The sequence below is a fragment of the Borostomias antarcticus genome (assembly GCF_949987555.1).
Source record: "Borostomias antarcticus genome assembly, chromosome: 14".
NCBI lineage: Eukaryota > Metazoa > Chordata > Actinopteri > Stomiiformes > Stomiidae > Borostomias > Borostomias antarcticus.
The window spans coordinates 3,746,892-3,763,552 of NC_140247.1; the positions used below are offsets into that span (position 1 = coordinate 3,746,892).

Genomic DNA, 16,661 nt, shown 5'->3' on the forward strand with positions numbered 1-16,661 from the left:
ACGATGAATCCCAAAGGCAATACTGTAGATCCTCGTCTAAGTCCCTCTTAAATACTAGTTACTATGTAAACCTTGCATAAATTGTTTCAATCTTATCATGAATAGTCCCCCCCCCCCCCAGAGTGTGTGGATGGGATCCCTGCTGTGCTGTACCTATGTTGCTGGTTTCTTTGGAGGACTCTGCCACCTGCTGCACGGCCTCTTGGGCTGCCAGGACTGCAATCACAGCAGTCACACCATGGATGTATTATATAAACTGGATACAGCCACTCCATTCACTGGCCGCTATCAACAATGAAGCCCTATTGAACCGCGCCATCTTGGCAAAATTTGTAGTCATTTGACTATTTCCGGTTACTTTTGACTTGCGCAGTTGTGCTTTTCTGGCCTTCCGGTTACTTTTGACTTGCGCAGTTGAGCTTCTCTGGCCGACGCGCGTCCACGAAAAAGTTCACATTTATCTGAAATGTAGACGCGCGTTCCCGGCTCTCTCTGCTCTCCCCGCTTTGATTTAGCAATGAAAACCGGCTTGCATATTAACCTGTTTTTGTCAAATATATCAATTGGAGAAATTATTTTTTGATCCTGGCATCTTAGTTTTAACAGGTTAAATATAATTGAACATGTTTTGTTTGCTAGTAGATGGTATTCATTCCGTTCGCGATAACGTTATTGCAGCCAGGCTAAATTCCTCCAGGGAGTCAGTGACAGGCGAGTTGAAGAGCTTCACTCCCCGCCAGCAGGAGCATTGGCCGCGGCTACCGCATCTTGGATAACCCGCTGAGTTCATGGCTGCTATTTCACATTCGCCCTTGATCAATCCCAATACCGATCCATGGTAACAATGAATCAATCGTTCAGATCAGATAACAACATCATTGTTAGCTTTATTAACATAACCATAGCCTACATTTATCTCTCTAGATAAATGTAGGCTATGGTTATGTTAATAAAGCTTACAATGATGTTGTAACATGCATGCAGCACTGCCGATCTGATCTGAACGATTGATTCATTATTACCATGGATCGGTAGTGGGATTGATCAAGGGCGAGTGTGAAATAGCAGCCATGAACTCAGCGGGTTTTCCGAGATGCGGTAGCCGCGGCCAGAGCTCCTGCTGGCGGGGAGTGAAGCTCTTCAACTCGCCTGTCACTGGCTCCCTGGAGGAATTTAGCCTGGCTGCAATAACGTTATCGCGAACGGAATGAATACCATCTACTAGCAAACAAAACATGTTCAATTATATTTAACCTGTTAAAACTAAGATGCCAGGATCAAAAAATAATTTCTCCAATTGATATATTTGACAAAAACAGGTTAATATGCAAGCCGGTTTTCATTGCTAAATCAAAGCGGGGAGAGCCGGGAACGTGCGTGGACGCGCGTCGGCCAGAGAAGCTCAACTGCGCAAGTCAAAAGTAACCGGAAATAGCCAAGTGACTACAAATCTAGCCAAGATGGCGCGGTTCAATAGGCCTTCACTTTAGATTTCGATTCCTGGGGGCTTGAGTCACACCGACACATGACTCACGCATCCACACCTCGCCGCTCCGCACGTGTGTGTGTGTGGTGTGTGTGTGGTGTGTGTGTGTGTGTTTGTGTGTGTTCCCCGCATGCTTCGCATACTGTACAGCACACAGACGATCGATTACGCAGCGGCAAGATCATTAGAAATTCGTGTTAATGACCTAAAACGAGGAGCAGATTAACACATTTCTCTTCAGTCCAGCGGTTTTGCAACTATAACTGTAAAGTTGACATGTTCTTATCACATAAATGAATGTGTCCTGTTTAGATCACGCCGGTACCGTACCTGCACTCTCTGCCACTCCTTTCGAGGCCGAATGGCCTTTCAGCCCCTCAAAAGACTTCTTGAACGAGGCCATGGGTCCTGTCTCTGTCTGTCCCGTCCTCTGAAAGGCTGCTACAACACACAGTACAGCCAATGTGAAGGGACAACCCGTTTAATACCCTCTGTTTTGTCTGACACCCACAAGTCTGCACGCTACAGCTGGATTACCTAGACAAAACCAGCACACAGGGCAGATCAGACAGGCATCCCAGCTATGGCACATCCTTGCCAGGAGAAAGAGCCCCCCAGAGCACACCTCAGCAGATTCTAAACAACACACACACACACACACACACACACACACACACAGACCCCCAGACACATCCTGTGTTTGTGTTGGTGTGTGAGTGAAAGAGAGTGTGAGAGAAAGAGTGAGAGAGAAAGAGAGAGAGAGTAAAAAGACAGATAAACAGATGTTAGTTGGCTCAACCCTGTTAAATTCAGATTTCATTTAATAAACATCTCAATGTTTTTTTCTCACTTTTTTATTTATTTATTTACAGGATGTGTTTGTCTATCTTGACACATAAACCTTTATATTGACATTTCCTGCATTTTAAAGCACATATTGATCTGACAACCATTATGATTTCAATACATTATACTGACTTTAACTTTAATTAAAAACTTTAATTAAAATCTTCACACAAACACACGCACACACACAAACATGTATAGTTTGTCCATTTCTAACAGATAGTCCACTGGAATGATTTCACAAGCAACTATAAAGATACAATGTATAAAACTCTTACTTGAAAAACATTAAACAAATAAATAACTTGCTTTCAAAGTAAATGCAAAAGAGAACCCCACAAACAGGCATTGTAGACACTTAGAGAATATTATTGTAGTCATATCTGTTTGCAACTGGATTTATTATTTTTTTCTTATTGGAGGAGATACATCTATACATTTATAAATACAGATACACACAAGTACAAAGTAACAAGCCTGACTCTGGTCTCAGTTCGTTGGGAGGGAATCAAAGAAGTGAGACAGCGAGAGGACGATCCTACATCTCAATAGTTACCTACAACCAACATATCACACAAGTAACATGACATTTACAATAAATATCATAATAAAAGATTTCTCTTGAAGGAAGAACAATTTCTGGGAATGCTTGTCGTATATATATATATGTATATATATACTTTTTGTACTTTTTTGCAACAGTTTTTTTTTATTGTGGTATTTTCTGCTTTTGTCTTGTTATTATTAGAAATGTTATTGTGCTGCTGGTTGTTCAGGAGCTTGGAATGGTGGATTTATGCTTCTGGTTCGTAGTCCTGGGTCTGCTCCTGAGAGACAAGATGAGAGAAGAAGAGAGAGAGAGAGGAAGACAGAGAGAGCAGTTCATATCACTGGACACATGGAAGTGACCAGTCAGGTTCATTCATAAATCTTGCTGGAAATGCTTTTGTCATGACCATAGTACCATGCAGACAAAATATTACTTATTCTAGAATCGGGATAGCTTGGTTATGGAAGTTAGCAATTCTCTATTAATTCTCCAAATGATTGTAAAAAATGTGTTCACACTGCAATCGTCTGCTGCAACCACAAGTCTGTCAAGTCAATGTCTCACTTCAGCCACTAGAGGACAGCACTAGCCTGCAGCAGACACCAGTACCAAGAGCATGCCTTAGCATACTCACAGCAGCACACACTGCTAACACAGCCACCACTGTGTATCTATGCCCATGCCTCCAGGGCTTTTCCTGCACAGCGAGGGAACACGGTTGTTGACCGGATATGTTTCATTTCACCGGCCGTTCTACCCTGCGGCTGTGAGGAGTTAGAGAAGGTGCCTTCCTCCTGCGGCCCCGAGCCTCCATATTTACAGCAATGCAGGGGAAACCCTGACGCTACCCACAATGCATTGTGCTGCCGAGCGTCATCGCCACACCCATTCAGGCAGAAGTGAGCACGTTAAAAGGACGGATGGGAGAGGGGGAGAGCAACGGAGGAGGGGGAGGAGGAGAGGCGGGGAGGGATGGAGGAAGGGCAGGGATGGAGCAGAGGCACTATCGCCTGTGTGAAACACCGTATTACTGAGCTTAATGATGCTCGGAATCATTCGCTTCTCCAGGAGTTCATTTAAAATGAATAAATACAACAATGTTTTGCCGTTGATAGGAATATAGAAATATTGATGGAGGAGGTGAGATTCTCAGAGGATGAAAAAATCGGCTAAACATTTAACCCTCATATTTCTATCATTATTTTCGGTGGAAAATGAGGGTCTCCCTCTGTGGATCCCGAGTGGAAATAAAGGCTTGAAATAAAATGAAATGAAAATATACACCTATTGGGTAAATCGATAACGACTGAACACCAGTTGGGTAAGACATCAGAGATACCGAGTGTGTATGCAATATCCCATTGTACTGAGGGACAGACAGCATGCACAACACTTCCCTAGATCGTCTCAAAATAAGGGACATTATTTTAAAACAACCAAGACAAAATCACCAGGCACCACAAGGAATCATTCTTATCAGCTGTGAAAACCTAACGTTAGCTCACAAGCAGATAGGCTGACGCTCAGACTACAGAGGAATAGGTTCAGTACGGTACGTCACGCCCTTGAGAGCTGCCTTCCTAAAATAACTGCTCTGACTCACATCCCTGCCAGACACACACACCCACCCACACACAGACACACACGCACACGCACACACACGCACACACACACACACACACACACACACAAACACACACACACACAAACGCACACACACACACACACACACACAGACACACAAAACTACTAACACACACAAACACTAACACACACACACACACTAAATGTGGGAGGTGATAATACTGACTTTCTGGCAAACTCACTTGTCATCCTACACTTTTCACTTGATGCTGCAATTGAAATAATAGCTCTGGTTTAGTGAGAAGAGATGGTAAAATCAACTGTGGCATGCGTATGTAGCCGCCAACAGCAGCACTAACTGATAATGTAGACAGGATGACATTCCCCATCTCATCATTCTCGCAGCCGTGTCATTCGGTTGTACCTTGACTTAAGTAAGCGACTCATCCATCAGCTGACGAAGCGTGCGTGTGTGTGTGTGTGTGCGTGTGCGCAACGCCGACAGCTGTCAGAGGGGAGAGGACATCTTACCTGCTGGGTCCCGTCGTACGAGTCCCCCTCCGGCTCCAGCAGGGCCTCCCCCTGTGGCTCTTCCACGGCCTCCTGCCCATACTCCTCCGGCTGTGTGGACACACACACACACACACACAGACAGACACACACACAGACACACACACACACACAGACACACACACAGACACGCACACACACACGCACACAGACACACACACACACAGACACACACACACACACACACACATACAGACACACACACACACACACACACACACACAATGTTATTTAAAATCTGATCTAAAAACGGATGTATCAGAATCTACTTCCATCCATCAATAATTTACAGTAACCAACGTGACAGTAGAGGACTGTCATAAGAATCTTGGTGGTGTTTGGGTTGCTGCAGTTCATTCATAGCTGAGAGGGTTAGAACAGAGGATGCGTTCTTCTTTACGGAAGACGTGGGCCTGGAGATCACATCAAATCAAACTTTATTTGTATAGTGCATTTCCTACACAGGCAACACAATGCGCTTTACTGAGAGCAATCGGGATGGACATAGGTCACACCCCTACATTTTTTCAGAGGGAAGCAAAAAAACAGTTCACCCAAGGGCCGAAAAAGAGAGGTTTAAAAATTCTTCTCTGACCTCTCTCAATGAGACGATTGAGCAAGCTCCTGGAAAATGTTTTAAGTCTATTGGCTAAGAACATTTACAGAGCAATAAAAATGGGTTCCATACTTCATAGGAGAGACGTGATTATCAGTAGAGTAGATAAATAGTTAGAGATGTTGGCCATTATTGGATGTCTGTATTATGTCTAGGCCATAATAAGATATTAAAGTGTATCATATAATACGACACAATAATCACTAAGCAGACAGGCTCTTAAAGAATGTAGAGTAAACTAGGTATCGCCGTTAAGCAGAAGTGGAGACAGAAAGCAGAGAGCTAAGAATAAAAAGGGGGTGGGGGGAGTCTAGATAGGGACTGCTGGTGACACATAGGGCGATGGAGCTGGACATGAGGATGGCAGGGGGGCTCTACAGGAGCCATGGGGAGCCATTAGGAGGACCTTGGCCAGGAAAGGGAGGGGGGGGGGGGACTTTCCGGGAGCTGGGTGTAGTACAAGAATGGGAGACTCTAGGGAGGAGAGAGGAAGACAGGGTTAGTGGCTACACTGGGTCTTTGCAGCAGTCAGGGGGATTTCTACCGGATACAGGGTGGCCTGTAGGAGACAGGGGGGAGATGAGAAGAAAGCTGGGTCAGCACTAATGTATCTTTAAACCCCGCTAATCAAGTCAATTAGACCAAAGCGGAACAGACCACAATCCTGTGTGCTACTATCACAGCTAGCATATTACTACTCCTACTACACACACGTGCACGCACGCACATACACACACGCGTGCACGTGGGGGTGAACAACAAAGGTTCACCGTCATATCAGCTTGGCCTGCTTGGTGAAAGGCTGGGGGGTATTGATCCTGATCAATCGTCAACAGTGAACGCATCGTTCCCCCGTTTCCAGTGGGTCACGTGTTCCAGCGCTCGCGGCCCTCGCAGCCCCTCGGCCATTCACAGAACGCACCCGGGCCGGCGTCGGTACGGTCTCGTCCGCGCCGCGACGCACAACAGTGCGGTATGTTGTGTGTGTCTGAGTGTCAGAGCGGCCTGTCTGGCCCACACAGCTCTCGCCAGAATCCTCTTACAGGAGACCGGATGGCTGGGGGAGATTTACTAGATTAGTGAGTCATCAGGGGGGGTCCTGGTCTGGGGGGCTTAGTGCTGGAAGATGGCCAGGTGACTGACACACAGCCCAGGTGACTGACACACAGCCCAGGTGACTGACACACAGCCCAGGTGACTGACACATCCAGGTGACTGACACACAGCCCAGGTGACTGACACATCCAGGTGACTGACACATCCAGGTGACTGACACACAGCCCAGGTGACTGACACATCCAGGTGACTGACACACAGCCCAGGTGACTGACACATCCAGGTGACTGACACACAGCCCAGGTGACTGACACACAGCCCAGGTGACTGACACACAGCCCAGGTGACTGACACACAGCCCAGGTGACTGACACATCCAGGTGACTGACACATCCAGGTGACTGACACACAGCCCAGGTGACTGACACACAGCCCAGGTGACTGACACATCCAGGTGACTGACACATCCAGGTGACTGACACACAGCCCAGGTGACTGGCACATCCAGGTGACTGACACATCCAAGTGTTGTTGTTGACAATGATGATTATCATTAACAAATACACTGCACTAACTACTATAGGCCAGTATGGAGAAGTTGCTAGGCAAAGGCGTGCTGTTGTTCCCAGGTATTAGCCTGGCAACGCATCCTTATTGTTCTGCCCACTTTAATCATTCATTAGATCTCATTAGATTTCAATAATGGAGTGACAGACAGTGCAATTCGCCTTATTCACCTGGCAGCCATATTGGTCAGTCTGGGGTGCGGAAGTGCCCGTTGACTTCAATGTTAAATGTTCGCTGTAAAAACACCACTTCAACAACTGAAATAGTCAAAATAACAGGCTGGGGGTTACAAACTCATCATTACCAGACTCTGATTGTTTTTCACTGCCGTTGTTTTCGCGTTTGGAAATACATGGAGGTGAATGAGCCATAGTTAGCCGTCAGCTGCATTCACTCCGATGTATTTCCAAACGCGAAAACAACGGCAGTGAAAAACAATCGGAGTCTGGTAATGATGAGTTTGTAACCCCCATAGTGTATTCAGCCTGTCATTTTGACTATTTTGGTTCTTGAAGTGGTGTTTTTACAGTGAACTTTTAACATTGAAGGCAACGGGCACTTCCGCATCCGCAACCCTAATTAAGTCAGACTGACCAATATGGCAGCTGAGGTGAATAAGGCGAATTAAATGTAATTCTGAACGGGTCTCCAGGCTACTCTATCTATGCCACTGGTTCTGGATAGATAAGATAGGATCTGTTTTCTAGGTTCAGAAGGGCAGCTGCCCTGTCAGAGGAAGGCGTCTATGGTGTCTGCTGCCTCCACTACATTACAACCACAGTCTCCTCCCTCCCCCTCTCTGTGTTTTAACAGGCTGTGAGATGAACATCAAAGGGGGTGACATTGGGGAAGGTCACCGGGGGTCCAGGGGGGGGTGGATGAGAGATGAGAGATGATAGTCCCACAGAGAGATCAGCTAGGTTGTTAATGGCACCTGGACACTGACACTCACTGGCTCCCTGAAGTAGTAGGCTCTCTCTCTCTCTCTCTCTCTCTCTCTCTCTCTCTCTTTCTCTCTCTGCTGCTGTTTCATTCGTATGCTAAGCGAAAGGTGTGTTCATCGATTGAGCATCTAATAAGACGTCTATCTTTTAACCACACCAGGATAAAAAAGATTGAACAAAGGCAAAAGAAGGCTATGATGTACGGTCTATATAATATACTGTACTGATGTACAGTCTATATAATATACTGTACTGATGTACGGTCTGTATAATATACTATACATACTGTACTTGAGATGGATGTGAGTATATTATAGTAGATCAAAATGTCGAGCCTCTGAGGAACTGACTGTACTGTAGGTCAGTGAGAAGATGAGTGTAAATGTGTTCCTAACCCTACAGCCACAGTCCCCCCTCAGTCAACCCGTGACGGTTAGCGTTGGACGTACGTTCATGTCAGAGGGGAACTCGTCCTTCTTCACCAGCCCGGTAGCAGCGGCGATGTTCCCCATGGCTCCTCCCAGATGAGAGGCCTGCTCCTTGGTCTTCTCAGCCACTGCCAGAACACACGCACGCACGCACACACACACACACACACACGCACACACACATATACAAAGGACATTAATGTCATTAATATACACGCACGCACACACACACACACACATATACAAAGGACATTAATGTCATTAATATACACACACACACACAACACACAGAAATTAGCGTTATGCATGAATCCCCCCCCACACAATCATATGGAGATATCTCCATTTGTGCAAATGCCTGCACATTTACATGTGTACAGTAAGGGGAACACACACACAACTACTGTAGTATAATCTCACATCCTGTTGTGCTTAAGACAACACAACACAAGCCTAATTCTATGCCCCAGTACCAGGCCAAACTCTCATTTTCTAATCAGGGGTAACTTGATAAGCAGCTTAGCACCCTGACACCACTCATGTCAGCGTCCGACTTAACTCAGCAGACTTACCTGTGCCCACGCTGTCTTTAGCCTTGTGGCCTGAGGAGGACAGAACAAAACACTGTGAGTTATTACACTGTAAACACAGTTCAAGAGTCTGAATTAGTGAAATGTCTCCTTAAACGTCTGATTAAGTTCTCTATGCCGATATATGCATGAATCATCTACTCCGCTGGCCTACTGGGCCTGGTCACCCTGTCAGCTCTGAAATCCACTCTCTCCCATGCAGGTACAGTAGCAGACAGGAGTGCTGGGCGGCAGGGATAGTCGTAGCTCAACGTGAGCTCCAAGAGCAATAGAAGGCCCCTGGAGCAGCAAGAGAAGAATGACACCCATCGGGCCAAAGGTTACTACCACTGGTGCATTGTGTGACCATTCCCATTCATTCACTCAGCACTGACGCTTGGGGTTGAATATCTGACAACTGCAAAATGATTATTTCTGTGTGTTAAATGGGGGGCTGCAATGATACTAATATTGGAAGCTTAGCTTTTTAACTGAGGTCCTTCCTTCAGTCAGAGTTTACATCCATGGCTCTAGACCTATGTACTTCAACCTGTAACTGTTTTAATTATTATTATTATTATTATTATTGTACATTTCCATCGTTTTGTTGATCTGTGTCTCTGTGTAAACTCGTCATCACTGTAAATGAGGGAAACCTCAGTGCGCATAAATACAAGTATAAATAAAGGTTTGAAATGAAATGGCTCTGCCGCGTTCCCGTCCGCCTCTCCCCCATCCGGCTCTCCCCCGTCCGCCTCTCCCCCGTCCGGCCCTCCCCCGGTTGCCCACCGTGGCTCCGCCTCGCTGCCCTCACGCGGCTCGGCGCCCCCCTCGGGGCCACCAGCAGCCCACAGAGGAGGAGGAGGAGAAAAGACGAGGAGGAGGCACAGAATCACCGCTTTCTGAAGAAGAGCCCCGCGGCCAGCGGCCACACGCACACACAAACACGCACACACAAACACGCACACACAAACACGCACACACAAACACGCACGCACAAACACGCACGCACAAACACGCACGCACAAACACGCACACACAAACACGCACACACAAACACGCACACACAAACACACACACACAAACACACACGGGCACGCATCTATGACATGCTTCCATTTAAGGAGAGGCCTAGTTAAATGGTGCTGCGGCTACAGTACACCACATGTACCCTGGTGAGACACTGCAGCCACATGCAGCAGCCATGACCAGGGATCTGTTGGACTGGCCAGCCTCACAGAACACTAGAGGGGGGTTCCCCCATCTTGAATAAGCCAACCGGAGATAAGAATGACATTGCCAGAGCAGTGGTCTGTGATATTAATGTCTGCGCTACAGTTCAGCCTTGTAGGGGCAGCAAACTGAACAGGATGCTGATTTGGTGCTAAAATATAACAACCGTAAGAGCAGAATAAATCCAAGAAAATTCCCCACAGCCAAGTCGACCTGGTTGCATAGGCTACTTAATGACCGCAACCGGCCATTGACTGTAGTTCAACAGGGGGCATGAATACGCATATATTCTTATTGTGATGTACTGCAGGACGCATCTGAAATGGTGGAGCCAGTTGTAGTGGGGGGTGGTGGTGGCCGTGGCGGGGAGGGGGGTGTCCTCCCTTCGTCTCTCCGGGCAGCCTGACCGCTCGGCCGGGCGGGTGGGCGGGCGGCGGCTGACGGACCTATCGGCTGGCTCTCGCCCCTCCTCCACCGCGAGGGGTGGTCAAGCGAACCGAATGCCGCTTTCTAGGGCGCCGCCGCCACCGTCGCGCTCAGCATGCAGGATGCAGAGGCGCTAAGGGGGAGGAGGAGGCTGTTGGGAGGATGTGTTTCCAGCTAGGCTAAGAAGCAATATACCACACACACGCACACACACACACACATACAGACAGACACACACACACACACACATACAGACAGACACACGCACACACACATACACACATCCAGACACACACACACACACACATACAGCCAGGCCTACATATGCAGAGGCTGCGGTCTGACATGCTGGCTGGGGCTGAGGTAATGAGACGCACTGCTAAATATCTGGGTTAATTGTGTCCCCACTGGAGGCTGGGAGTCCTGGAATAGACTGCTGGGTCCCTCGTTCAGGAAGCACAACGGTGGGAAAACACACTGTTTCAAGTTGTTCTGTCCAGAAATGTGACATTAAAAATACTGTAGGCTGCATCGTTGCAATCACAGCCTGATGAATATGATTCGGTCTGACTGTTTAGACAGATATAGACAAAGTCACGCGGCGTCAGGGAAGCAATTAAAAGACAGTTAATCGATAAGTTAGCGAATAGCGGGTAAGTTTGTTGTCAAGACACCGGGATGCTGCAATACCTTGTCCACCGATAGGCTACTACTGAAGGCATGACAAAGGTAGTTTGCTGTTCATTTGTTCTCTGTGCTACTAATCAGCCAGTGCTAAGAGGAGAGATATAAAGTGTCTGTGTCTCTCTGTCCATCTGTCTCTCTCTCTCCTCGGGAGGGGACCACTCACAGGGTGCCTGTCGCAACACAATCTGTCGCCATAGAATTCAGTGACATGTGGCACTAAAGGCCACTCCCCCCCCCCCCCCCCCCCCGAGGCCCGGGAGGGTCAGAGGAGAACACCTGGAGGACACCAGACCACAGCCATCTTGTGTCCGATCCTAAAAGGAACCCCTGTAGCAACCGTATTAGTTCCAAAGGACTGGACCTGTACCAGTGAGGATTCCACAGAGTCCTGGAGGTTTGATAAGGCTGCCAATCACGTCGCTTTCACCCATTTTCTGTTTACTCATCTTGCTAGCAACCTTCATACTATGTTACTCTTCTATCATGGAGACAGAAGCCCATTAGCAATGTCCAGAGACCAAACACGGGCAGAGAGTACTTACACAGAGCATTGTCAGCATCTCTCATATTTCAGTGTAAAGCCCCTAAAAGACATTAAGCACAGTAGCCTACAGCCTACAGCCTACAGCCAGGGACAGAGCTTGACTGGTTGACTTGTCAAGACAGCACTCATGCCAACCGGCATGTACATGTACAGGCATAGTCCTCAGAAAACACTGAAGCCATTGATGTGAATTTTATCTCAATATAAATAGCAGGATCGATTATTTATGAGCGGTGAAATTCCTACACTATGAATGAATATGATACAGTACACTGCATTAATCCAAGGCTTTTGTGCTGTCAGTATGCTTGAAAAGACTAAAGAATCAAAATCTCTCTCATATATACAGTATGTGTAGCCTAGGCTAAAGCTACGTTAAAAGTTTGTGTGCACAACTGAGAAATTGGGGCAAAGCCTGCTATGAACCTCAAATGAATGAAAGCAATGAGAGAAATCTCTGGCTACACAAATTCAAACAGGAGGAAGGGACGTGAAGATATGGAAACCAGGCCAGGTCCAGCCTGGCTTATGTGCGTGGCTGGCTTGTTTCTGTTCAGGACTGGTAGGACAGAAGCTAGTCATGCCTCTGAAATAACTGTGAATTGAAATGACATGAAATTATGTCTGATAAATTAGGATAGGTCTTGTCGCCTGGACACATCAGTTACAATGCTTCCAATGCTAATCCTGCAGAATAAGAGCGAGATAACCAGTTAGCTCATGAGCTCACAACAACTAGCAGCAGCTTCCATAACATTAATGGTAGCGGTGAGTCGCTAAAGCAGTTACACTGATGATTCCTGTAACGTTAGCTATTTTGCTGCAATTGTTCAACTTCAGTTTCTGGACAAAGGTAAGGGATAAACCCAGATAACACAAGGCTAGCAGATCTACAGCGGGTCCTGGATGGATGCTCCACCACCATTCCACCGGTAGTTAATTGTATATATACTAGGCCCATTGGCCGTGGGGTCTGTGGTGTGGTGATGAGACTCCGCCCCCTCACATCAGAGCGGTTCGGGTGTAGTGCAGTTACTTCCGGGCAATCTCCATACACCCACTGGTGAAAACCGTGTGTCTCTAGCCCGCTCAGGGGCTGAGTTGTGGAGTTCATGGCATGGATAGTGGCGTGGTGGCGAGACTCCGCCTGCTTGGGTCAGAACTGATTGAGCGCAGTACAGTGACCTCTGGGCAATCTCCTTGCACACACTGGCGAAGACCGTGGGTCTCTAGCCCACTCAGGGGCTGATTTGTGGGGTCCGTGGCGTGGACAGTGGCGTGGTGGCAAGACTCCGCCCCCTCGCATCATATTGGGTCATGGGCTGTGGACCCCTCTCTGGGCTACCCACCTGCCCCCACTGGTGAAGACAAGTGTGTCTCTAGCCCACTCAGGGGCTGAGTTGTGGGATCCGTGGCGTGGATAGTGGCATGCTGGCGATACTCCACCCCCTCGGGTCAGAGCTGGTCGTGGACAGTGTACCTCTCTCCGGGCCACCCACCTGCCCCCACCAGTGAAGACCCTGTGTCTCTAGCCCACTCAAGGGCTGAGTTGTGGGGTCCGTGGCGTGGTGGCGAGACTCCGCCCCCTCACGTCATATTGGGTCGGGGACAGTGGAGCCCTCTCCGGGCTACCCACCTGCCCCCACCGGTGAAGACCGTGTTTCTCTAGCCCTTTCAGGGGCTGATTTGTGGGGTCCGTGGCGTGGACAGTGGCGTTGTGGTAAGACTCTGACCTTCATATTGGGTCTATACTATAATAAACTAAATAGCCTAACTCAAATACTCATTGAATTGCTGAAACTGAACAAGGAACCACTGGCTGTGTCCGAAATGCTTGCTACCTGCTACTTGCTATATAGCAGGCGAGAAGTAGCATGCTATATAGTACCTACTACTCCATAAAAACGATATAGCAGGCGAGACAAATGTAGCATGCTACTTGAGTCAGGTGACGGGAATGCGTGGGTTACGTCGTTACGCTGAGGCGAAAGGAGACCTCGAACCTGTGGTTAGTTTATATTCTGGTTATATTCTGTCAAATATATTGTTTCGAAAAAAAAAATCTTTATCCAGGCATCTTAGTTTTAACAGTTTCATTATAGCGGAGCAGGTCATATTTGCTCGTATGTGGTATTTATTTTGTTCACAAGTTCGCGATCACACAAGATCACATTGGCCACAATGTGATCCAGCTCGGCTTGGCATAGGGGTTCCTGGAGCTCTGTAGCCTGGCTGATCGCGAAGTTGTGAACAGAATAAATACAACATACGAGCAAATATAACCTGCTCCGCTATAATTAAACTGTTAAAACTAAGATGCCTGGATAAAGAAATAATTTTTCGAAACGATATATTTCACAGAATCTTAATTTGATGGCAGGTACTTAACAATGCTAATGCACTGCTTACTGGCGTCGGCCATGACAGCTGTCCTGAAAATTTCGCTGAACAGTGACGTAACATCCGGAATAGCATGCTCTGGACTTTGCTACGTTTTTCGCCGTTTTTTTCAACAATATAGCAAGCGAGAATAGCAGGCGAAAGGTAGCAGGCACATTTTTGAAGTAGCATGCTACTTCTCGCCTGCTATATAGCAAGTAGCAGGCATTTCGGACACGGCCACTGTCTATCTAAGCCTGTTGCTGCCCTCCTGTGGCCGAAAACGGTAAATGCTCTTGTGATAGCCACATAGAACTGCAGGTTCTGGGACCATTGCCTCTTGTGGTAGCAACATAGAACTGCAGGTCAGCAACGGGGCTGAGGCAGCTAGGGAGTAAGCCAGGGAGGGACTACAAATGGATATTTGCTATCCTAGGTGCGCTGGCTTACAGCCACGCACAAAAATACCCCACCGAACCCTTCATCCAGCCAATAAAGTAAGAGTACATCTATCTCTGGACCTATAGCGTCGCTGTGTGAGCTACAGTGTGTTAGCCTACTCCCTGCTGATTCGTTACCTCATCCGTGAAGCAATCGTGTATGAACACGACGCACTAGTGGTGAACGTGCATGGCATTGCATTGAGATATATGGGTTTCAACCGAATCTTACCGACAAACATGACCCCTTCTTTGGTCTTTTCTGCCGCTACTGCGACGCCTTCCTTGGTCTTCTCCGCGGCCACCGCCATCCCTTCCTTTGCTTTAGACAGCCCCTTCATGAACACGTCCATCTTGGCCGAGCTGCTGTGGAGAGATGCATTGGCAACATCCAGGAGGATAACGTTACCCCACTAATGCAGTGTGTAGCCTATGTTGTCTATAGAGGCTGACTGCAGGCTGTCCGCGGTGTTGATTGTGATTAGGTTACACATTACAGTATGTAGCCATGACGAACAAAAGCTGTCACTTTTTCTATTCGTTTTCCCCCGTAACTGTACAAGCTGTCCCATTGAGGCTTTGCCACTGGACTTTGGCGATGACAGAAGCAACGCCTCCTATGGTTGGTTGCAGTGGCTGCAATCCAGCCATGATAGTAAAACCCAATACCAGCTCACCCCCTTTCCTTTCTCTACCTCTTACAATATTCAGAGCAAACATATTTCAATGAAATAGTTAATTGCGCGCGTGTTCATTAATTATTACGCACTCACTTCTTATGTTACTCTCAATGGCTACGTGGTGGCTTTGAAATAGATAAAGATATCAGGAGCCCGTAGACTAAACTACACAAGGAGGATATGCATTTTAAATGCAATTCATTAAAATGGGGGAGGGGAGACTAAAAAACGTGATACACGATATCTGTTCATCACAATTGGTGATGGTAGCCCTTTATATTGCAATATATATTTATACTGTTTACGAGTAAGCCTAGCCTACGAGCTTCGACACCACAACATTTTCTTCTCTATAATTTCGATGTAATCATGTTGTAATTGGTACCACGCACAAGGTGTCACCTTTGATACTCCCATCAAGAAAATTGCAAGTTGATTAAGCTACAATTACAACTGAAATGCAACAATTGCTCTTTCGATCCGTCCTCGGGTTCTCGTTTAACTCGAATCCAACGTGTAGATGCTTCTCAATTCATGAAATTGGAACCGAAATTAACAAAGTAATATTTCCCCCACTGTGTGTTTAATACCGTCCCGTTATAGTTATATTTCTCATACAAGGTCTAAAGCGCTGTTTTCTCTCGACGACGCTATCTTGAACGATATCGTAGTAGATACATGCACAACTGTTCTTACCTTTTACAGATCTGACGTGTCCCCTTATTTTTCAGGTGCACTGTTGATCTAAATATCGACTGAACGGGAGATATCTCAAAATGATCACTAGATGGGCCTTCTCTGGATTCTCTCCACCAATAGGGACAGCCCACTCGACCGTGAGGCAGAGACAAGCACGTAGCCCCCTAACATTGATCACGGAGATGTCAGCTGCTGAAGGATGACTACGCGTCGCGTAGGCTATGGGGTGGACAGGGACGAAATAAGCTTAGCGTAATTGTGGAACACCGTGTTCCCCATCTCCCTTATTCATCGTTAATGATCGGCGCGGTTAAAGGTTTTTGGAGCAATTCATCCCATCCATTTCCCCACTAAATT

At 47.1% G+C, this 16,661-nt stretch overlaps 2 protein-coding genes across 2 annotated transcripts in view; both read right to left on the minus strand.

Moving 5' to 3' along the window:
* The window catches only part of adirf (adipogenesis regulatory factor), a gene marked incomplete at both ends in the record, with an annotated part of 2,036 nt that extends 147 nt beyond the window's left edge, over positions 1 to 1,889 (minus strand). Inside the window, 2 exons of the mRNA XM_084449116.1 lie at positions 154 to 216; positions 1,817 to 1,889. Of these exons, the coding sequence (XP_084305242.1) occupies positions 154 to 216; positions 1,817 to 1,889 (136 nt within the window). The remainder of the gene's footprint in view (positions 1 to 153; positions 217 to 1,816) is intronic.
* Positions 1,890 to 2,967: 1,078 nt separating this feature from the next.
* On the minus strand, positions 2,968 to 16,413 carry sncb (synuclein, beta). Its single transcript, XM_084448318.1, has 6 exons — positions 16,302 to 16,413; positions 15,158 to 15,291; positions 9,220 to 9,249; positions 8,669 to 8,775; positions 4,998 to 5,087; positions 2,968 to 3,159 (listed from the first exon to the last, which is right to left on the minus strand). The coding sequence occupies exons 2-6, from the start codon at positions 15,276 to 15,278 to the stop codon at positions 3,127 to 3,129; spliced, it is 381 nt and encodes a 126-aa protein (XP_084304444.1). The 5' UTR covers positions 15,279 to 15,291; positions 16,302 to 16,413; the 3' UTR covers positions 2,968 to 3,126.
* Positions 16,414 to 16,661: the final 248 nt, after the last annotated feature.